Here is a 24,863-nt window from a genome sequence, read left to right as displayed (position 1 = left end):
CCACTAGCTCAGGCACCCCTATAGTCACCCGAATGGAGGTGCGCAGATAGCAAGGGACCAATGAACAGCTACCAAAAGAAAAGAATGTCCACGCCTTTATCTCAGCGGTTCTGCCAGGTGTCTGTGGCCGCTCCGATCCTTCCCCCACATGGGCTCACCCAAGATGGTGGTTCCTGGAGCAGCCGAGCTTCCCGGACTAGAAAGCAATGGATTTCTTTCTTCTGCCTCAAATTCTCTCAGCTGTGAGCCTTCCAACCTTCTAAGTATTCCTTTATATGTGGTTCAGAGTTCTGGGACCATCCCCTGAACCTGCTTGGTCGGGTATTCTGTGTTGTTGTTGGAGCTCTCTGCTATACGTCCACCCAATCGGCCATCTTGTTTGTTCCCTTCCTAATGTACTTTTTGCAGCTTCCTGTAAGCATATAATTATTTCAAAATGAAAAGTTTTAAAAGAATCTTACACAATATATACATGTGCTTCAAAATATTCATGGAAAAATGGAATAAAAGATAATGGAATTTTCTAGGAACTTTTTAAATTACCCTCATTTAATCATATATTTTATTAAGTCATAAATATTTTGAGCCTTACCCAAAATATTATTGAACTCTGAAAAACGGAGCTTGTTGTTTAAATTCTATATTTTTTTGTAAACCAAAATTTATTTCCGTGTTATGATTTTTAAAATATGGTGCTAATATTTTCACTTTTCAGGAATAAATATCCCATTTAATTTTGTATTTTTACTATCTTGACAGTGTGTTGTCGTATTTCTAGTATATTCGGATCCCCTTCCCTCAAATAATTTAGCAGAACTGATAATAGAACTGTGCTTTTTGAAGCTGCTCTGTTCTGTCTGTCCTGTGGTGACCTTCAGGGTTTAAGCCTTCAGCTTTTTTAGTTAAATGAAGCAGGCACAGACCTTTGCTATGGAAATATTATACAACAAAACAAACAACTTGGCTTCCTTTCTTCTATAAAAAGGAAGGTGGACTGAAGAGGAGAGGACTATGCTGGTAGTATAATGATACTAATTGAAAGTTTTTAGAATCATAATATTAACAGTAATAATAATTTACTTATTACATACAACATAATTGTTGTGAGCTGTTGAGTTGTTTCCTGTTCATATGGATATGGTATATGGTTTCCAAGGAGCAATTAATGGGTTTGAACTGCTAGCTTTGCAGTTAGTAGTCCAGTGCTTATCCTACAGTGCCACACCAGGACTCCTACAACATAATATGACTCTGGAAATGGGATGATAGACTAAAGAGTTTGATTGATGTTCCCTTAAAGCCTCTGAGATGTAAAAAAGAGTAGTCCTGTCTTATGCTATATAGTATATATGCTTGGAGCAGTTATTGACTAAAATAAGTGTTATGAAATAAATTCCTTTTGAAATCTTATATGCATGATTACTTTCCCCATTGTCTATTTTTTTTATTATCAAAGTATAAAAGGATAGGTGGAATATTTGTTTGCCAAGCTGGTACAATATGACCGGACTCATTGGTGTACAGTACTTACCAGTGTGTTATGTGATAATTGAATAACTTTGCAATAATATTTTTTGTTTGTATTTTCTATTTAAATCAATCTAGTCAGATATTTTTAGTGGCTATAATTCTTTTTTTTTTTTTTTTAATATGCTGTTTTGTTTTGTTGTTGAGAATACATACAACAAAACATAAACCAGTTCCACTGTTTCTGTGTGTACAATTCAGTGACATTGATCACATTCTTTGAACTGTGCAACCATTCTTGCCCTCCTTTTTTGAACTGTTTCTCTCTCATTAACAAAAACATACTGTTCTCTAAGGTTCCTGTCTAATCTTTTAAGGTGCTCTTGTGAATTTGATCCCATCTTAAAACAGCATGATGCTCAAAGCAGATATTCTTTACTAGTTATGCTAAGCTATTTGGTTTTAAGAATGCTTTTTAGAGCTTATTTTGAGGTTCTAGCAGGGGAGTAGTGTGGCATTGTGGGTTAATGAGATGGGTTGCAAAGTCGGTTTGAACTGTAAGGTTGGTGATTCAAGCTCCTCAGAAACCCTATACAGGGTTGCTCTGGGTCAGAAAACTTGACGGCACTTAACAACAACAACAGTGGCAGGGGAGTACAGCTACTCGTATACCCTTAACCCAAGGATAGTTGCCCTTTATCAGAGAAGGATGTCATCTTCAATTGACCATACAGTTTTGGGAGGGATGTATATGGTACATTAAAGGAGGAAAGGGACATCTCTGTGGCCAGCCAGATCAATGGAATCAACCCTAACAGTCAGTTGGGGTAGCACATATTGCAAGCAGACTGCATTCATATTCTTATGGAAGTTTTTTGTTGAAGGTATAAAGATTATCGCATGGCAGTAGTTTCAGGAGTTCATCCACCCTTCATGACCAGAATGTCTACATTCCACAAGAATTTTGAAATTTTCTTCTGTATTTCCCCCATTTGATCAGGATCCTTTTGTAGACTCTTTAATTAAAATGTTCAGTAATGGTAGCCAGGCACCATCCAGCACATCTGGTCTCAAGGCAAAGGAGGCAATTGTTCATTGAGGCAGTTAATCCACATTTAATTTCCTTTTCCTGTTTCTGAGTCTTCTTTCTTAGTTACTCCAGGCAAATAGAGACCAATTATCCAGTCAAATAGAGACCAATTATTGTGCCTTAGGTGGCCACTTGCAAGCTTTTTAAACCCTGGCACTATGCAAGGAACTAGGAGGTAGCATAGAAACTGAAACATGTTACTAGGCCATTTAACTAGGATGTCCATGAACCACTCTAAATCTCGGAACCAAGAAACCAGATCCTGAGGTGTTTGGTTGTATGTAAACAGTCTCAGCAGCTACTCTCTTTGTTGTGGTTTTTGTAAATATATTAAACAGCTTTTGCCAATTCAACTTTTATAGGTATGTATAACTTATTGACAGCAATTACAATGATCAGTTATGCAATCCTACCCCTTAACAATGTTGTTTTTCCATCACCATGTGTACCTTCCCTCCTGTCCTGGTAACCGCTAATGAACTTTGGTGTCTATGCATTTGCCTGTTCTTGTCTTTTCATATGGCTATAATTCTTATTTAAATAATTATATTGATTAACCTCATGAGTTATTTTGCTTTAACAAATTATATTCTCTTACTTGAAAATCCATTCATGCAACAATCATTGGATGTATTTGTTTATGTGTATGTGGGCCAGAGCCTATAGTAGGCTCAGCAGATCCAATGGAAAATAAGAACACCCTTTCCTTGCCTAGTACTTAGTGTCTAGTAATAAAATTGTGCTCCACTAGATGAACAATTGGTTACATAGAATAATTTCTTCAATTTGGGGTTAAACATGAAGAAGCAACAGTTATAACAGAAATAAATGACTAATCTCTTATTGGTGTTGCTCATGAGTTTGGAGAAGTTTCTTAATCTTTCTTAGTTTCAGATTCCTCATCTGTAAACTCTAAAAAGTGACTCTTTAGGAGTTTTAGAATTCAGTGAACAAATTTAGTTAAAGAAGAACTAAATTTTCCCATATTCCCACTCTACCACCTCTGTGTAGAAATGTGGATAAGTCTTATGTAGTGTTATCACTCAGCCAGCTCATCTACCTCTAAACAAAAGAAACAAGTACTTACCTTTCACTTGGGCACATGTACGCACAAACATGTCATACTTTTTCCAGTTTTTCTTTTTTAGTTATTTAATTAGACTTTACTTTTCTTACTGTCAACATTCTGACGTTTTATTTTTTTTGATGGAATATTTTCCATTTAATTAAAAATTTTAAATGTATTAACTTGTTTATACAAAAATAAGTAGAAACAATTGCAATGAAAACCTCCCATAGATATCTTGACTCTACAGATATTAAAATATTTGCAGAAAGTGACAACTTCCAGTTAAATATAGTAAATTGAACAAATGTATTTAACTTTCACTAGACATGAAACAGCTGCAACTTAAGCCTGCTGAGTGGGAGGAAGGAACCAATAAGAAGTTCAAGTCATTTTAAAGAACCTTGGAAGGACTCAGGAATTTGAGGCACTGAATATCTCTAAACGGTGGGATTTGAAGTAGACTAAGAAACATGATTGTGAGAAGTCTGCAAAAGAAGCAGTTAAGATAAACTTCCCAGTTTTTCTCTCTGATACAAAACCAGGATAAGCTCCTGGTAAATGAAAGGTTGACAGTTCAAACCTACCAGCCACTCTTAAAAACCTTAAACCATTCCACCCCCCCCCCCCCAAAAAAAAAAGCTAAAGAGGATAGAGAGAAACACTGTTAACTGATGATGTATGGAGGGGATTATAATCAATGTAATGAAACAAGTCATATGAATGGTTGAATGTGAAACTGATGATGTGCCCTGTAAACTTTCACTCAATCCACAATAAAAACCTAACAAAAAAAACCTTATACCAGGTTTACTGTGTGAGTCAGAACCAACTCGACAGCACGCAACAGCTAAACATTTTAAGCCACCGTATCACACCTTGTCCCACCTAGGAGAATTTAGTCTTTATAAAGGACAAAATAAATGGAGGTTCTAAAACAGTCTCAGATAGTTGAAGGCATGTCTTGAGGATCTGTACTGAAAACAAGTGTCAAGAAAGAAGGGACACACAAAATCAGCATATTGAGTAGTGAGCCCTCTGATCCACTTTTTTCAACCCTTTATTTGTAATAGGTGTATGTGTCCTAGAGAGGAGACTGGAGGATTTCCTTTTAGGAAAACTGATCAAAGAGAAAATATGTATAAATTCTGAAAGAAGAAAATAGTGTACTTTTAATGTGTAATTACTATTCAGATTTCACTGTTGGATGCAGTGAAACTAACATAAAAGGCAATGAGTGCTAACCAAACGTAAGGAAATGTTGGTAAACTATATCACATGACTCAGTTAAAACTAGCATATAAGTAGTCATAATACAAATACTGAATGCTGAGTAACATTAAAAAAAACCCTTGTGACTAACAGTGAAACACTGTCTGATATAGTGCTGGAAGGCACTCAAAATATGACTGGGTAAGAGCTGCCTTCTCAAAGTTGAGTTGACCATAATGATGTGGATGGAGCAAAGTTTTTGAGACCTCATTTGCTAATGGGGCACAACAAATTGAGAGGAAACAGCAAACGCCCATTAATAATCAAAACGTGGAATGTACCAAATATGAATCTAGGAAAATTGCAAGTTGTCGAAAATGAAGAGCTAAGAGAGACCAAATGAAACAGACACAGATGAAAATTTGGAAACTCTGAGCTTCAGAGGAAAGGTTAGAGAAGTGGATTGAGTCCTTGCTGGGAGGGGAAGCTGAGAGCATGGGCAGTGAAAGAGGGAGACTGACTGGTGAATGGCAGGCCAGATGCAGCTTGACCATTTTGTGAGCAGCTTTGGCAGCAGAAGATGGCTTAGCAGAGCAGATTCACACCAGCTATAAGAAAGGTGCAATTCCTTCTTTTTTCCCACGGTCCTCTGGTGACTAGAGGGGTGGCCAGCTCCCACCCTAATTCATCCCCAGCACATATTCTTATTTCCGGGAGTTCGGAATCACACGGTTGGGAGCCACACCATTGTGAGACACAGAGTGTATTGTACCACTGGTGTACCGATTTGGTACCTGGGTTCAGGTGGCGTGTGCTCCAGACCTGCAAACCCTGCAGATCCACCAGAGGACCATTTAATCATTCACCCCAGCTACTCTGTGGTCCTAACAGACACGGAAATTAGTTGTCAAGGGCCTCCACAAATTGAGTGCTATAAACAAAGACAACACCAAGGCCAATAAGTGCTCCATCTAGGGCCAGGAACTCTGTTGTCACATCCCCTCCACACCCACAATTGTTGTTACACTTTATCCCACTGCTGTTGCCACAGTGTCAATCCATCTCATTGGGGGTCCTTCCTCTTTTTCCCTGACTCTCTACTTTGTTGTTGTTAAGTGCCATTAAATCAGTTCTGATTCATAGTGACACTGTATAGGATTTCTGAAGAGCAGCTGGTGAGTTTAAATATCTGACCTCACGGTTCAAACTGACCTTGTGATTCAAACCTACCTTGTGATCCAGTGCTTAACTTACAACACCACACCAGGACTCCACTTTACCAAGCATAATGTCCTTTTTCAGGGACTGTCCTCCTTGATGTCTTAAGAGAGACAAAGTCTCACTCTCCTGGCTTCTTAAGAGGATTTCTAGCTGTACTTCCTCCAACACAGATTTGTTTGTTGTTCTAGTAATCTATAGCACTTTTGATATTCTTCTCCAATACCATATCTCAAATGCATCACTTCTTCTACAGTCTTCCTTATTTATTGTCCAACTTCCACATGCATATGAAGTAATTAAAAATACCTTGGCTTAGGTAAGGCACACTTTAGTTCTCAAACTCACTTCTTTGCTCTTGAACACTTTAAAGAGATCTTGTATAGCAGATTGCCTATGCTTGATTGTTTGATTTCTTGACTGCTGCTTCCATGAGTGTTAATAGTGGAGCCAAGCAAAATTTGACAACTTCAGTCATTTCTGCATTTATCATCATGTTATTTATTGGTCCAGTTGTGAAGATTTTTGTTTTCTTTACATTGAGGTGCAGTCCATACTGAAGGCTGTGATCTTTTATCTTCAAAAAGTTTGGAAGACAGCTACAAGACTGATTGAAAGAGATCCATATTTCTGCCCATTCCAAGATTTTTGGCATATATGACTGCCTCCAGTGCTGCATCAGTTCATTGAAAGATTTCAGTTTTTATTCCTTCATTTGTTGGAGCCTTGTTCTTTGCCAGTGCCTTCAGTATACCTTGTGTTTCTTCATTCAGTACCATTGATCATATGCTGCCTCTTGAAATGGTTGAATATTGATCATTTCTTTTTAATACAGTGACACTTGTGTATTCCTTCCATCATCATCTTCTTTTTTAAGCTTATTGTGAATTGAGTTAAGGATTACAGAGCAGATCATCAATTTTACATTCAACAAACCATGCACATGGTTGCAATCCCCTCCATGTACCAATGGTTAATTAACAGCATTTACCTTTATTCACTTTAACTATTGCATTCCTCCTTGTCTACCTTCATCTTTCCTCTGTTAACCTCCCTTTTGTATATTTCCTACCCTGTCACCCATGTTAATATATGTCTGCCCTCAAGCTCAAGAATAATCCCGCCCCCAACCATCATAGAAGAACTGATGCATTTGAGTTATGGTGTTGGAGGAGAATGTTGAAAGTACCATGGACTGCCAAAAGAACAAATGGGTCTGTATTAGAAGAAGTGTGGCCAGAGTGCTCCTTGGAGGCCAGGATGGCCAGACTTTGTCTTTCATACTTCAGACATATTATCAGGAGGGACCAGTCCCTGGAGAAGGATATTCTTGGTAAAGTGGAGGGTTGGAGAAAAAGTGGAAGGTCCCCAATGAGATGGATTGGCACAGTGGCAGCTCAAATGTAGCAATGGTTGTGAGGTTTGCTCAGGACTGCATAGTGTTTAGGGTCGCCGTGAGTTGGTGCTGATTCATACCTAAGAACAACAACAGTGTTACTTAGGAACAACAACTATCATAGATTGCTGCTTTTATCAAGAAAACTTTTCTTTGAACTTTTTACCACAGTGGTGTCATACAGTATTTGTCCTTTTGTGATTAACTAAATTTGTCCTCTAGATTCTACTGTGTTGTGAGGTGTTTTACAGATTCTTCATGATTTTTCAACATTTTGTAGTATTCCATTGTATGTATATACCAAAGTTTGTTTACTCATTCTGCTGTTGATGGGCATTTAGACCACCTCCATCTTTTTGGTATGTCTCTTGTAGACAGCATATTGAAGGATCCTGTTTTCTTATCCATTCTTCTCTATGTCTCCTTGATGGTACATTTAATCCATTTACTTTCAGTGTAATTATCAATAGGTATAAATTGATTGCTGTCATTTTTCTCTGTGTGTTTTTGGATTCTTTGTTCTACATAATATTCTGTGCTGAGTTCATTTTGTTTATGGGTTTTCATTTTCATTACTCTTATTAATGCTTACTAAGTCTTTCTGATTCTCTTAGTTTTTTGTGTGTGTGCAGGTGTATTTAATTTTTTTCCCTGTTTACAACAGTCTGTTTTCTCTTGAAGTCTACTTGACTTCCTTGCCACTTGTAAATTCTGTATTTATACTATTCCCTCTTTTTGCTTTTTCATTCTTATACACTGATATCTCTAGTTTCCCTTTTTTCAGTCTTGTAGTTTTTGCTTTAAATACTTGTATGTCTGGATTGAGTTCTGGGTGTTATTATGTAAGGTAGTCTTAGGTTGGTGTTTGCTGTAATTGGGTCTCACTCTGAAGAATACCCTTTAGTGTTTTTTGTAAACTAGGTCTGGTCGTTACAAATTCTTTTCGTTTCTGTTTCTAAGGAAATGTTCTAATTTCGCAATTGTATTTGAGGGACAACTTTGTTGGGTATATGGTTCTTTGTTGGCAGTTTTTTTTCTTTCAGAGTTTTGTATGCATCATTCTATTGCCTTCTTGCCTGCATGGTTTATGCTGGGAAATCAGAGTTCAGTACTTATTGGTTCTCCTTTGTAGCTAAGTTTTTGTTTTTCTCAAACTGCTTTCAGGATTCTTTCCTTGTCTTTGGTTTTGGGACGTTTGATTATGATATGTTTTGGTGATTTCCTTTTGGGATCTGTCATGTTTGTGGTTCATTCAACTTCTTGTATGCTTAACATCTCTCATGATGTTAGGGAAGATTTCTTCCAACAACTCTTCAACAGTTTTCATTGTGGTTTTTATTCTCTCTTCCTGTTCTGGAATTCCTGTCACCCATAAGTTGTTTCTCTTCATGGTGTTCCACATAACTCTCATGCTTTCTTTGGATTTTTTTCATTGTTTTTTTTTGTTTTTTTTTTTACTGTTTTTCTAGCATATTAGTTAGTATGGAAAGATTTATCTTCAAGCTCACTAATTCAGGCTTCCATTGCTTTTCCTCTACTCCTTTGCCCAATACAGAAATGTATTGTCCATTTCTGAAATCTAAGAATTAATCTTTGGATTTCTAATTGCAGGCTTTGTATTGTTTCAGAATTTGCAATTTTTAGTTGTCTGCTTGTTCTTGTGGTGTTTTTATTATGTTCTCCTTGCTTTCCTCAGTCTTTCTATTTATCCTTTGAAAGTAACTAAGTATCTTTGAATTCTTCTTCAGGTAGTTCTATTACCTTTTCTTCCTCAGAAATGCCTTGGTTATTTGTTTGAGCCATTCTCTCTCGTTTCTTCGTGAGAGCTAGAAAATTGTATATTGTCTCTGGACATAGTGAGATTGTTGCATTTGTAAAACCAGGCAGTGCAGTTATTGGACCCAGAGAGGAGAAATTTATGAGGGGTCTTGCAATTAAAGGAGTTCACAAATTGGTTGTGGAAAAGGTATGAAAGCAGAGTTCTTGGCCCTACATGGAGTTCCTATTGGCCTCTGTGTTATCTAAGTTCAAGGCACTCAGTCCATAAATTGCTTGTGGGGGCCCTTGATAGAGCTAGTTTCTGTGCCTGTTAGAACCATAGGGCAGCTGGGGGCAGGGTGAGTGGTTAAATGCTAGTCTTGTAGTTCTGCGTGTTTTGTAGGTCTGGAGCTGAGCCCACCTGAATTCAGGCACCAAAACAGAACACCAAAGTGGTGCAGACGGCCTCCACCTCATGCTAGTATAGCTCGCAACCACATGGCTTCGAACTCCTGAAGAGTAGGGTTTGCGCTGTGGGTGGATGAGGTTGGGAGCTAGCCACACTTCTGATCACCAGGGGAAAGTGGGTAAAATAATAAATTATACCTTATTGTCACCTGTGCGAATCTGCTCTCCCAAGCCTCTAACTGTTGCCAAAGCTTCTCGTAAGGTGGTCGAGCTGCATTTGGCCAACCATTCACCAATCCTTCTGCCTCTCTCACTGCCCCTTCTCAGCCTCTCCTCCCAGCAAGCACTCCATAACACGTCTCTTAACCTTTCTTCTGAAGTTCAAGGTTGTAGGATTGTCATCTGTGTCTGTTTTCTTTTGTCTCTTGTATCTTTGTTGAAGAGGGTCCGTGTAGTCCATCAGCCTAGTTTGCCATCTTGCCGAAGTAACCCTTACATCTTCTTTTGATGCTTTCTGCCTCATTCTAGGTTTTGTCTGTGCTGTTGTTAAGTACATTCAAGTTGGTTCTGATCCATAGAGACCCTGTGTTGGGTTTCTGAGGAGCAGCAGGTGGGTTTCAACTGCTGACCGTGTGATTAGCAGTCCAGTGCTTGTCTTACAATCCTTTAATATTGCCAGTCAAGGCTTGAATTTTTCTTCATTGTTTTTAGCTCGATAAATGCTGAGTATGTTTTTGCCTTTTGTTTTATACTTGCCTTAAGTTATAATACTTGACTTTGCCTTCTGAAACCGCCCTTGGAAATCTTCTTCTATTCACCTCTTTTACTCTCTCATTTCTTCCATTTGCTTTATCATCTCTGTGCTGGAGAGCAAGTTTTAGAGTCTCTTCTGACATCCATTTTGGTCTTTTCTCTTTCCTGTTTTTTAATGACCTTTTGCTTTGCTTTCTTAATGTCTCTCATTCCACAGCTCTCTGGTCTTCAGTCTTTAGTGTCTGATGTGTCAAATCTGTTCTTTAGTTGGTCACTAAATTCAGGTGGGATATGTTCAAAGTCATATTTTGGCTTTTGTGGACTTGATTTAATTTTCTTCAGCTTCTGCCTGAACTTGCTTATGAGTATTTGGTGTCCTGTTCCACTGACTGCCCTTGGCTTTGTCCTGGCTCATGATACTGAGCTTTTCCACCTTGTTTTCTCATAAAGCACATGCAATGATAATCTCCATCATTAGTCAATGTTGTTTTCAGGTGATATTGAGTTGGTTCCAACTCACAGCGATGCTACGTCCAACAGAGTGACGCACTGCCTGGCCTTGTGCCACCCTCACCATCCTTTGATTCCTGTGTATTCCATTGATTGAGGTCCATGTGCATAGTTGCTGTCTTTTATGTTGCTTAAAACTTACTTGCGGTGAATAAGTCACGGCTCTTGTAAAATTCTGTCATACTGCTCTCTAGCACCATTTCTTTCACTAAGGTCATATTTTGCAACTACTGACCCTTCCTCTTGGTTTCCAGCCTTTGCATTCCAGTCACTTGTAATTATCATTACATCTTGATTGCATATCAGTTTCAGGCTGAAGACGTTGGTAGAGCTATTCAATTTCATCATCACTGGCTTTAGTGGTTGGTGTGTAAATCTGAATGATAGTGGTGTTAATTGGTCTTCCTTGTGGGTGTATGGATGTTATCCATCACAGACAGCATTGTACTTCAAGATAAATCATGAAATGTCCTTTTTAATGATGAATTCAGTGATACGTCTCTTTAATTTGTTGTTCCCAGTCTGATTCAAAATAGCCAATACCAGTCATTTCAGCTCACCAATGCCTAGGATATCGATCTTCATGTGTTCCATTTTGTTTTTTGACAACTTCCAATTTTCCTAAATTCATATTTTGTACATTCCATGTTCTGATTATTAATGAATATTTACAGTTGTTTCTCCTCATTTTGAGTTGGGCCCCATCAGCAAATGAAGGTCCTAAGTGCTTTACTCCATTTGTATCATCATGATCAACTCTACTTTAAGAAAGCAGCTCTTCACCAGTCCTGTTTTGAGTTCCTTCCAACCTGAGGGACTCATCTTCTGGCACTATACCTGACAATATTCGTACGCTGTTCATATTGTTTTTGTCTTCCAGCACTATGTCTGACAATTTTCCACCACTATTCATAGATTTTCAGTGAATAAGCATTCAAAAGTAGTCGGTGTCTCCTCCTTAGTCTGGTATCTCAGCTGAAACCTGTCCACCATGGGTGACAATGTTGGCTTTTAAAATACTGGTGATGTAGCTTACAGCATCACAGTAACACAGTACAACAAATTGACAGATGAGTGATGAAGAGTCACTGTAATTAAAAATAATTCGTTCAGTCATCACAAAGATACCATGTGATCAAGAAGTGATGGTATTAAAGAAAGCAATCCAAGCTGCACTGAAGGCACTGGCAACAAACAGTGCTCCAGGAAATGGCAGTGCAAATTTTAACAGACTTAGGCACCACTGGAGGGCCTTATTTATCTATGCCAAGAAATTTAGATGACAACTACCTGCCAGTAAATTGGAAGAGATCCATATTTGTGCCCTTCCCAAATAATAGTGACCCAACACAATGTGGAAATCATTGAGCAATATTATTAATATCACATGCAAGTAAAATTTTACTGAAAATAATAATGTAGCAGTACATTGACAGGGAGTTGCCGGAACTTCAAGCCAGACTCAGACATGGATGTCATACTAGGATTATCATTGTTAACAGCAGATGGAGTTTGGCTGAAAGTAGAGAATGCCAGAAAGAAACTTACTTGTGCTTTATTGACTAGTCAAAGGTATTTGGCTGTGGATTATGACAAACAATGGATAATATTGCAAAAAATAGGTATTCCAGAACACTTAATGGTGCTCATGAGGAACCTATATATGTATGTCGTTCAAACCAAACAAGGTGACACTGAATGGTGTAAAATCAAGAAGATGTGTGTCAGGATTGTATCCTTTCACCATATTTATTCTTTATGTGTGCTGAGCAAATAATCTTAAGAAGCTAGATTATATGAAGAAGTATGTGACATCAGGATTGGAGGAAGACTGTTTAACAATCTGAGATATGCAGATGACAAAACCTTGCTTACTGGAAGTGAAGAGGATTTAAAATATTTACTGACGATCTGTGACTACAGTGTTCAGTGTAGATTGCACCTCACTGTAAAAAAAATGACCAGTCTTACAACTGGACCAATATATAACATCATGATAAACAGAAAAATGAAAGATTTCAGACTTAATTTTGCTAGGATTCATAATCAATGCTTGTGGAAGCGCAGCAGTCAAGAAATCAAATTACTTACTATCTACATAAGAGAAATAATGTCACTTCGAGGACTAATGTGCTTCTACCCACACCATGATATTGTCAGTCATTTTGTATACATAAAGTTGGACAACGAATAAGGAAGATAGTAGAAAAATTGATGCATTTGAATTACAGTGTTGGCGTAGACTGCTGAAGATACCATGAGCTACCTACCAGAAGAATAAACAAACCCTGTTTTGGAATAAATAAAGCCAGAATGGTGCTCTAAGGTGAGGATGGCGAGATTTCATCTCTCATACTGTGGATATGTTGTCAGGAGAAAAACATCATGCTTATAAAATGGAACATCAGAAAAGAGGAAGACCATCCCTTTGTCCCCAAGACATGGGTTGGTATAATGACAGTAACAATGAGCTCAAACATAACAATTGTGAGGATGGTCCAGGACCAGACAGTATTTCGTTCTGTTGTGCATGGAGTAGCTATGAGTTGGAACCATCTCAATGGCACCTAACAGCAACAATAAAGCTTTACTGGAAGGATGTGGGAGGAAGAAATGTGTTATTCAAGAGCCAACCTTTTATCTTTTGTAGTAGATAATTAAAGATCATATATCTAAACTTGAAAACTTAAGAAAGAGTAGCATAAACTTGTTGTTTAGAAATACGAAAGTGAATTCCAGAAAAAAAAAAAAACAGCTAAAATAATTGAAAGTGATTCCCTCTTGAGCAGAAATTGGAATCAGAGTTATGCTAAATTGAAAAATATATATATAACTTGGAAGACTGACAAAGGGTTACTATTCTTATTGTATAAAGAACTTGTATAGATTAATGACACTGGAATTTAAAAAATTATGGACAAATGATAAAGTCACAAAAGACAAAAAATATTCTGCATTGACTTACCATTTTTCTATTCTGTGCTATTTTCATAGCCTAAAAATGGTATCTCTTTTGATATTTAATAAGATTGAGCAATTTTCATTTATTAGCATTTCTTGCCTACTATATATTCTTTATATCCTGTATCAAGTTGTTTGTGGTTATGATTTGTCATCCTTCTAGATATGGAATTTCTCCTGCTATATCAGTTATAATAGATTCTTGCCTGCTGGAAAACATTGGCATAATTCTTTGGTGGTCATATCTGTAGGTCTTGTGCCTCTTTTCTTGCACGTCTACTAGACTGGTACTTCTCAACCCATCAGATCCAGCCTCCTCATTTTTATTTTTAAGCAAATATTTTGTAATGACTCATCTTTGTTTTGTTCTGTTATACATAGATAGGGTCACTCTGAGTTGGAATTGCCTTGACAGCACATAACAAAAACAAGTTTATTAACTTGAAATGGAAATTCAAAGATAATATAATTTAACTATTGTTGTCATTATGTGCCATTGTGTCAGTTCTGACTTATGGCATCCTTGTGTAAGATTTCTGAAGAGTGGCTAGTGGGTTGGAATCCCCTACCTTGCTGTTCGCAGTACGGGGCTTATCATATAGCACCATACCAAGACTCCATAATTTATCTATATGTGTAATTTTTAATGATACCAATATAATCATGTAATATCTTAAGAGGAAGTAAGTATGAAAAACTAAAGTATAATAGTATGTTTCAAAAGGAAAAGGTTTGGTAGTGATTGGAGAAGAAAACAGACTAATCACAAACTTGTACCTGCAGAGTGTTACAAGTATTAAGGGAGGTATGTTGAACAGTAGCTTAAATACCATGAGTAGCATTACTGGATTTGATTTTCTGAAACGATGAGCTCTTGATAAAATGTGTTCCTCAGTTTACATGGTAGTTATATTCATGAAAAATTTATACATGGTAAATGCATCCATGAATGTGGTGGAGCATACAGGGGTCATCGTTCTGGAAAATTCTTAGATATAACCAAACAGCAGCCCAGGACCATGATCTCAGGGAACACCAAGGTCAGTTGATATAATGTAGTCCACAAAGTTCTACATCCTACTTTGGTGAATAACAACTGGGGTCTTAAAAGCTCATAAGCAGCCCTCTTGAGTTTTTTTGCTGTTGTCATCTGTCGTGTCAGTTCTGAGTCATCGTGACCCTATATAGGATTTCTGGGGCTATGAATCTTTATGGGAGCAGAAAGCCTCATCTTTCTCCCATGGAACCACTTATCATGCAGTTAACAATCCATTATGCAACCCGCCACCAGAGAGGCCATCTAAGATGCAGCTATTGGTAGGTGTCTCCTTGTCCAGAGGAAAGAAGAGTGAAGAAAATCCAAGGTACGTGGAAATGATTAGTCCTGTGAACTAATGGACCACAGAAACATCACCCTGAGACCAGAAGAACTAGATTGTGCCTGGCTACCACTACTGACTCGCTCTCAAAGGAAATGCAATAATAGGAGGTCATGGGTAGACGAGGAGAAAAATTTGGAACAAAACTCAAAATCATAAAAAAAGACTAGACGTACTGGTTAGATGAGACTAGTGAAACTTTTGCGACTATGATCCTTGGATGCCCTTCAGGTCAGGAATTGAACACACTTAATAGACTGGTGTGTTGTTCAGCCTGAAAGGTCAGTTTGAGCAGCAAGGTCAGCAGTTCAAACTCTCCAGCCACTCCTTGGCAACACCGTACAGGTTCACTGTGAGTCGGAACAGACTCCATGGCATGTAACAACAACAACAACATTTGTTCAGCCAAACAGTAGGTGTAGAAGAGGAACATTAACACTAGGGAGTTACATACTCCTTAGAATAATCAGCCGTTTGAGATCAAAAGGGCAGCGTTTACCCAAAGACAGAATTCAGAAATGTTAGGAAAGGAGGAGGACTGGAAATGGGAAGCACAGGGTAGAAGTGGACTAAGAGATGCTACATTGTGGGGTTACATTCAATGATAGGAGAAAGAAAATATGAAAAATAGTTGAATGTGACACTGAGTTGCTCTGTAAACCTATACCTAACTGACAAGAAAGATAAAATGTATATTAACTGCAGATTTATTTTCTTTTTACTTATAATGTGGAGTTGGGTTGTAAGTTCAGAAAATTCTAACTTTTTCCATGTACATGAATGTCTGGTGAACTATTTGAGAGTTCTGTGTTAAATATAAGATTTTTTCACGTTGAAGAATTATGAATTTTCTATACATTAAATGGACTCCTAGTGTGGTGCTGTAGTGGACTGAGAACCATAAGGTTAGAGGTTCAAACCCACCAGCTGCTTCTCAGAAACCCTATACAGGGGTCACTGTGAGTTGAAACCGACTGGAGGGTACTTAACAATAGAGTCTTGGCTTCTTCTCTAATTTGAATGGCTAACGTTTCCCTGAGTACAGAATAATTATTCCTTTTGTATTTTCCACAGTATACTAACAACAAAGGTCTTGCAGAATTTTTATCATTCCAGTTATTGTAACAAAAACACATCCCTTTGTAGCATATTCCACTGTTGTTGTTTTTACTTTTAACAAACTTAAGAAGTTTGGAGTTTTGTTCACTTTGTTATCTTTTTTGAAATATCATTCTATCAGCATTATGGTTTAGACATGATAGACTGCTTTTGTAAGCTTATTGTAAAATACACTAATAATGAATTGTGCTTTTTTTGTTTTTCTTAATTAGCTCCTGGGCTATAGCGAAAAACCGATAAATCTACAGATGTTTATTGGTACAGCAGATGATCGATATTTACGACCTCATGCATTTTACCAAGTGCATCGAATCACTGGGAAGACTGTTGCTACTGCAAGTCAAGAGATAATAATTGCTAGCACAAAAGTTCTGGAAATTCCACTTCTTCCTGAAAACAATATGTCAGCCAGGTATCTTGAGTCATAGTCCAAGATGGACAGCCCTTTTTTAAGACAAATTTTGGGGAAATGTGTATTTCTACTTTTATTACAAAAATAAAACTTTGTTTAATTTTTCATAGTTTCAAAGTAACTTTTTTGACAATCTGTAAACAGTTGTACATTTGCTAAGGATGGTAGCATAGTTTCAGAAAGAAAATTCAATTAAGCAAATGTGTGCGGACCATGAATTTTCTAAGTTAAAGGGATAGACATATATGGATTTCCTCCCCCCACCCCCCCAATATCAAAGAGTTTCTTAGAGTAGAAATTAGATAAATAATTACAATATAGTTATTGTAAAAATTTTCTTAAGGAATATTTTTACTTTGCCTGCAGGCATCCCATTTGACCTATTTACAAATGAAGTTAGGTGGCCAGTTTCTTAATGAGAATGCAGTAGAGTTTTGTTCAAGTGGACTAGTTAGTATTAAACCTGGTTGTCTGTAATAGAAACTTGAATGTATAATGGCTTGAAAAGTTAGAGGCCTGATGTATTTTTTGTTTTTTTAATTTTACTAATTATTGTTGAGAATACACACAGCCAAACATACACCAATTCTGTATATACTGTTTAGTGATATTGATTATATTCTTTGTTGGTGCAATCATGCTCACACTCCTTTTCTGAGCTGTCCCTCTCCCATTAACATAAACTCATTGCCCCCTAAGGTTCCTATCTAATCTTTAGATACTATAAAGATAGTTCTTAAAAGAACAGAATCCTCAGTAAAACTTTATTATTAGTTAAGCTAAACTACTGCATGATTTTTTTTTTCATTAAAGGTTAATTTTTTATTTTTTTATTTTAAGGTTTTTATTGTAGATTGAATGAAAGTTTACAGGGCAGATCATCAGTTTTACAATCAACAAATCATACACCTTGTTTTATTACAATTATTATAATCCCCTCCATGTACCATCAGTTAACATTATTTATCTCAATTCACTTTAGCTTTTTTTTAACACTCAGGCATATATAATAATTTATACTACCAAAGGATATAAATTATTATACCCTATGCAATCAAGATGTATTGATCATTACTGGTGATTGGAAATGCAAAGGTTGGGAACAAAGAGGAAGGGTCAGTAGTTGGAAAATATGGTCTTGGTGATAGAAATGATGCTGGAGATCGCATGAAAGAATTCTGCAAAATCAATGATTTGTTCATTTCAAATACCTTCTTTAGACAGCATAAGAGATGATTATACACATGGACCTCATCAAATGGAATACACAGAAATCAAATTGACTACATCTGCAGAAAGAGATGATGAAAAAGCTCCATATCATCAGTTAAAACAAAGCCAGGGGCAGATTATGGAACAGATCCATCAATTGCTCATATGAAAATTCAAATTGAAGCTGAAGAAAAGGAAAACAAGTCCATGAGAACCAAAATATGACATTGACTATATCCAACCTGAATTTAGAGATCATCTGAAGAATAGATTTGATAACAATAAACACTAAAGACCGAAGACCAGAAGAATTGTGGGATGACATCAAGAATATCATACATGAAGAAAGCAAAAGTCATTAAGAAGACCAGAAAGAAGGAAAAGATCAAAATGGACATCAGAAGAGACACTGAAACTTGCTCTACAGCATAGAGATGCTAAAGCAAATGGAAGAAATAAGGAGGTATAAGAGCTGAACAGAAAATTTCAAAGGTCAGCTTGAAAAGACAACGTCAGCTATTACAACAAAATGTGCAAAGATGTAAAGTCAGAAAACTAAAAAGGAAGAACACGCTCAGCATTTCTCAAGCTAGGGGATCTGAAGAAACAATTCAAGCCTCGACTTTTGTTATTGAAGGATTCTCTGGGCAAATTCTTGAATGATGCAAAAAGTGTAAAAGAAGATGGAAAGAATACATAGAGTCTCTGCATCAAAAGAAATGGTTGATGTTCAATCATTCAAGAGGTAGCATATGATCAAGAGCCAATGATACTGAAGGAAGAAGTCCAGGGTGCACTGAAGGAATTGGCAAAGAACAAGGCACCAGGAATTGATGGAATATAAATTGAAATCTTTCAAGAAAGTGAGGTAGCACTGGAGACACTCACTCATCTCTGCCAAGAAATTTGGAAGACAACTATCTGGCCGACTGATTGGAAGAGATCCATATTTGTGCCCATTCCCAAGAGAGGTGACCCAATGGAATGCGGAAATCATTGGACAATCTATTTGCTATCCCATGACTACTATTTTATATAGACAATATAGTAGAGAAAGATGGGTAGTATTCCCCTTGTTTTGCCTATTTACCCAAAGGTTTGGCATTTCAAGTCTAATGTATCATTATATGCAGTTGTCATTCAAGACCAGTATACTAACCCATAAGCTAGAAAGCCTCCCTACAAAATTCTTTACATATAGGCTAATCAGCAAGATTGGGCCTTCAAACCCACTAATTGTTCCTCAGAAACTCTATACAGGGTCTCTGTGAGTCGGCTGTGACTCCACAGCACTTAACAACAACAACTTAATCATAACTACTCCTGTTTTTTAAACTAGATGAATATGGATGTGACAGTGTTCCGTGCATCCTAATTTAGAATATGTTGTTGTTATTAAGTGCTGTTAAGTCAGATCCAACCATAGTAACCCTGTATAGGGATTTTGAGAGTCACTGGTGAGTTTGAACTGCCAACCTTGTGGTTCCAATTTGCCACGTACTCCAGTGTTTATCCTACAGCACCACACCAGGACCCCTGAATTTAAAATGTATGAGGGTGAGTCAAAATTTATCGGTACTCTGGCTGTAGAATTTATTTTAATCAACTCTTAGAAAAGACAAATAACATCATTTTTTGGCATAATCTCCCTGCTTTTCAATACACTTTATCTGTCAACAAGCTTTCTTTGTATTCCCTTATTAAAAAATGTTTTATGATGAGCTGCAGGCTACGAATGCACCACTGTCATCACTTCATCAGAGGTGTCACCTTCGTCCTCAAAGGGCTGCTTTCCAGGGACCAAAGAGGTGAAAATCCAATGGAGCACAATCAGGATTTTAGGGAGGATGCTTTAATAGCTGAAAATGAAGTTTTTGCAGAGTGTGCAGAGATGTGTGGATGTACATTGTCATTACAAAATCACAACACCCTTGGCTAGCAGCCCTCTGCATTTAATCCGAAGTTTAGGCTGCCGCTCTTCAAGGAACACCTCATGTAATGAGTGCTGCTGATTGTTGAACCTTTTTCCTGATAGTGTTCTAGTAGTGGCCTTTGAGAAAACATAAGCATCAATTTTCCAACTGATGGTTGACTTGAACTTTTTCTTGGTCGGTGATTGAGGATGTTTCCATTCCATACTCTGCATTTACTGTCAGGCTTGTAGTGTTGAATCCATGTCTTGTCATCACTAATGATTTTTTTAAAGAAACTTTTCCCGTTCTTCATATATCAGTCCAAATTTTGTTTGCAGATGTCCAAGCGCTTCTGTTTATTCTCTTCCATGAATTGTTTCAGTGCCCATTTCACACAAACTTTTTGAAACCTGAGTCTGTCCTGGATCATTTCATCGGCAGAACCATGACTGATTTGCAAATTATTTGCCACATAATCTACTGTCGTTGGTCTGTTCAACAGAATTATTTCACTTGCACACTCAATGTTGTCATCAGCTGTGGACATGGATGGGAATTTTAATATAATTAGAGTGAGGATGATTTTTGACTCACCCTCATAGTTACAGTATTGAATAGAATGTAGTAGTTATTTTCATTCCTTCTTATGTAGGTTTTATTTGTTTGTTTGTATTGGTTTCTTTCACATTCTTTTAGCCAGAGTTTTAAGATTGTTGTTTCCGATATTCTTATTCTAGATCTTCCACAAGAAACTTATCTCCCTTTTAAAATACCTTTACTTAATAGCTAGTAGAAAGGATGACAATATCTAGTATGTTCTTTGAAGACATTTGTTAGCGTGTTAACATGAATAATCACTACCTAAGTAATTAGGAAGACCCCCAACAAGATGGATCAGCCAGGTGGCATCATTGATGGCGTCAAGTGTGGCGGCGGTAGTGAGGTTGGCCTAGGATCGGACATTGTTTCGTTCTGCTGTGCATGGGGTTGCTATGAGTCGGTTCCGACTTGATGGCACCTGACAACAACAACAACAAGTAACAATCTGGTCAGTAGTGCTTTGAGCTAAAGTACAGTTGTTCAATATGCCTTAGAATTAGTTTCAACTCACAACAAACCTATATAGGGTTTCTCATGAGCAACTGTATGCTTTTGATGATATATTTGTTATCCTGCAACAAATAAATATTTTCTTTACTTAGGGTCGTGTAGTAAAAAAGTGTTTTAACTTTGTTTCATTTATCTCATTTTGGTGTAATAATTCACCATGAAGTTTTGTAATTTTAAGTAATAACTATTTATTATTTCCCATGGTTCTTTTGGTTGATTGGACTCAACTGGTTCATTCAGTTAGTATTGCCTGAGGCTGTTCATGCACGCAGACTCAGCTGGGGTTGGAAAGTTCAGGGTAATGGGAGTGGCTAGACTAGATGAAGATTATCTGGGTTTTTCTCTGTAACATCTGTCATGTTACATGGTATATATACCTCAGGGCTCCAAGAGAACAAAAGGAGAAGCTACCAGGTTTCTCAAGGACTAGTCTCACAATTTGTAGAACATCACTTTACTCACACCGGTTGTCAAAGCAAGTCACAAGGCCAGCTCTGAGAAGGGGACATAGAATCCACCTCTTGTTGAGAGAAGTGGCATGCGAATACAGAAATGGAGGGGAATTATTGACAACCATCTTTTCAATCAATCCACCCAAGTTATTTGCACTGCTATTTTACACAACTTATCTTGAAACTCTAAATTGAAATAGCAGAGACTTGCAATCATTTATGTCTTTATCTTTGGGCCTGATTTTAAACAGTAATCATTCTTCCCTACCAAATTAGCCATATCTGTGTAGTTGGCTTGTGTAGAAAACTGATTGTAAATAAACCAAATAAAAATTTTTACTTTTTTTCCTAGTATTGATTGTGCAGGTATTTTGAAACTCCGGAATTCAGATATAGAGCTTCGAAAAGGAGAGACTGATATTGGCAGAAAGAATACTAGAGTACGACTTGTGTTTCGTGTGCACATCCCACAGCCCAATGGAAAAGTCCTTTCTCTGCAGACAGCTTCTATACCTGTTGAATGCTGTAAGTGAGCATGTGGTGATGCTTTAAGATTTTGTTTGCAGTAGGTTACTATGTTTGTACTCGTAATTTATTGTTTAGATCAAAAAAGTAAGCTGAGACACCTCAAGTAGTAGAGTTAAAAGCCTGTTTTCGAATGTGAAGACAAGAGTATAGTTATCACTTTTGCTTTTAAATTTTAGAGAGAACCCTAGACATCTAGGCATTTGACAAGAAAAAGCTATTGTAAAATCTTAAGCATGCAAAAAAAAAAAAAAGTAATCTCCAGTCTGAAGTTTCAGACTTAAAGCAACAACAGCAAAATAGGATCTCCAGAAAATATTACATAGTGGTTACGAATCGGGCTGCGAACCTCAAGGTCAGCGGTTCGAAACTACCAGCCGCTCCGCGGGAGAAAGATGAGGCTTTCTACTCCCGTAAAGATTTACACCCTTGGAAACCCTGTACAGGGTCGCTATGGGTCGGACCCGACTCGATGGCACTTAACAACAACAAGTCAGTATCGAAGAAGATTGTCACTTAGGACACTGTTTATAAAAGTTGATAATTTAAATAATGACACTTCCAGTGTATGAAAAACTAGTTTATGATACACGTACTCAGGGAAGACAGAGAATTGTGCAGTGACTGTTGAAACATTTGCGTCCATTAAAAAAATATCAGTACATACTCGGGTATGCTTCAGTTATTTAGAAAAGTGGCTAAAATAGAATCCTGACGTCTCAATAATGCTGGATAAATAACTCTTTGATGTAAGTATTTTCTTGATGAAAGGGCTACTTGATGCCTTGTCTTGTAGAAGCTCATCTTTATTTCATAAAATGTAACTATATAATCTTTGCTTTTTGTTATTTTATAATAGATTTATGAATTTTAGCAGATATTTGTGTGGAAGAAATTAAAGACTTAAACCACAAAGAGAAAAACAGATGAGGTGAATGTTGGACTCAGTATTAAGTCACAGAATTGAGTTAATGTCTCTGTATTAGTTGATTTTTTTTTTTTTTTTACCATGCTAACATTTAAAAAACAATTTAGAAATTATGTAAGTTTAAGGAATATTTTGTTTTCTGAACATTTTGTTATCTCATGGGTATTAACCATTACCATTGTCTTGAAACTGTAAAGCCTGAATGATAAATGTTTAATTAATATTGTGATAGTAAATGGTGTTGGTGGTAGTGGTTATGTGCCAGGGAGTTGGTTCTGACTCATAGCACCTCTAAATAGGGTTTCTGAGGTTGTAAATCTTTCTCCCACGGAACTGCTGGTAGTTTCAAACTGCTGCCATTGAGGTTAGCAGCCTGACTTGTAACCACTGTGCTACCAGAGCTCCTTAGATTTCTATCTTGTTGTTAAGCTCTGACTCATAGCGACCCTGTATAGGGTTTCCGAGCCTGTAAAGACCCTGTACAAGGTCGCTATGAGTCGGAACCGACTCCACGGCACATAACAACAACAAAATTCTTTACGGGAGCAGAAAGTCTCATCTTTCTCCTGCGTAACTGCTGGTAGTTTCAAACTACTGACCTTGAGGTTTGCAGCCCAATTCGTAGTCACTACACTACCAGAGCTTAGCACAACCTAATTATCATTTCAGTTTCATACAATAAATATCATAGGTATTCGTCTTTTAAGAAGGTATCACTCAGGCTAATTGATATAGTAACGTTAGAATTTAATTCTCTAAATTTTCATTTCATAGCTTGAGCTTGTTATTTTTGCATGAAAGGTTATAAACTAATATCTTATTTCTTCTCAACTTTTGGGGAAAACAAAACAGCCCAGCGGTCTGCTCAAGAACTTCCTCATATTGAGAAATACAGTATCAACAGTTGTTCTGTAAATGGAGGTCATGAAATGATTGTTACTGGATCTAATTTTCTTCCAGAATCCAAAATCATTTTTGTTGAAAAAGGACAAGGTAAATAATATTTGAGTTGATTGACTTCAAACTAAGGGTAAAGAGGTTAAAATAAGTTACTTACATGTTCTAGAATATTAATGACTAAGTAATTTTCATAAATCTGTAGTCATCCTTTATATACATTGGTTAAATTTTATATAAATCTTAACTGCTCTTTAAGAGATAGCTACAAAGTAGAATATTCTGGAAAATCATATATTCAAGAGAATTGAAAACATGTCCACACTAACACTTGTTTACAAATATCTACAGCAAAATTATTTATAATAGCCAAAGTGGAAAGGACCCACATGGCTGTCAACTGATGAGTGTGTGAATAGAATGTGATATATCCATGTAATAGAATATTTTTCATCCATAAAAAAGAATAAGCCACTGCTTCATGCTACAGTATCGATGGACCTTGCAAACATTATTATGTGAAAGAAGCCTGCATAAAAAGCCCACATGCTGTGTGGTTCCCTTTATAAATAAAAGGAGTAGGCCAGTCCAAAGAGAAAGCAGATGACAGAAAGCTATAAATTACTAGATGCCAGGGCATGGGGTAAACAGGTAGCGGGTAGTAAGTGCTAATGGGTATGGAATTTATTTTTGGGAAGATGAAAATGTCTGGAATTAGATAGTGATGATGGTTGCACAAAAGATGTGTTTTATCATTTGTAAATTCTGTCAATTAAAAACAAAGACACAACATCTATCCATCAAGGTGTTTGACTGTGTCTCTCTTTGAACGCATTTAAAATATTTTTAATCAATTCCCTCTTGTGTTTTTTTTCTTACATGATTTTGGAGTGCGGTGGCTCCATATGATAAGCATAGGACAGCAAAACACACTAGCCTTTTTGTGGGAAAAAGATGAGGGTTTCTGCTCCCTCGAGGACTTAAAGCCTTGGAAACTCTGCAGAGTCACTATGAGTTGGAACCAACTCAGTGGTACTTAACAACAACGTTGTGATTTGAGTGAAATTGCAGAGCAGA

General features: G+C 37.1%; 1 protein-coding gene across 2 annotated transcripts in view; it reads left to right on the top strand.

Moving 5' to 3' along the window:
- The window catches only part of NFATC3 (nuclear factor of activated T-cells, cytoplasmic, calcineurin-dependent 3), a 112,096-nt gene that overhangs the window by 50,750 nt on the left and 36,483 nt on the right, over positions 1–24,863 (top strand). For both annotated transcript variants that reach the window (XM_006860225.1, XM_006860224.1), the window contains exons 4-6: positions 16,550–16,749; positions 21,789–21,961; positions 23,742–23,882. In XM_006860225.1, the coding sequence (XP_006860287.1) occupies positions 16,550–16,749; positions 21,789–21,961; positions 23,742–23,882 (514 nt within the window). The remainder of the gene's footprint in view (positions 1–16,549; positions 16,750–21,788; positions 21,962–23,741; positions 23,883–24,863) is intronic.

The sequence above is a fragment of the Chrysochloris asiatica genome, unplaced genomic scaffold, assembly GCF_000296735.1.
Source record: "Chrysochloris asiatica unplaced genomic scaffold, ChrAsi1.0 scaffold00037, whole genome shotgun sequence".
Classification (NCBI taxonomy): domain Eukaryota; kingdom Metazoa; phylum Chordata; class Mammalia; order Afrosoricida; family Chrysochloridae; genus Chrysochloris; species Chrysochloris asiatica.
The sequence above is the reverse complement of the archived record's forward strand: the minus strand, read 5'-3'. Positions and strand labels throughout refer to the sequence as shown.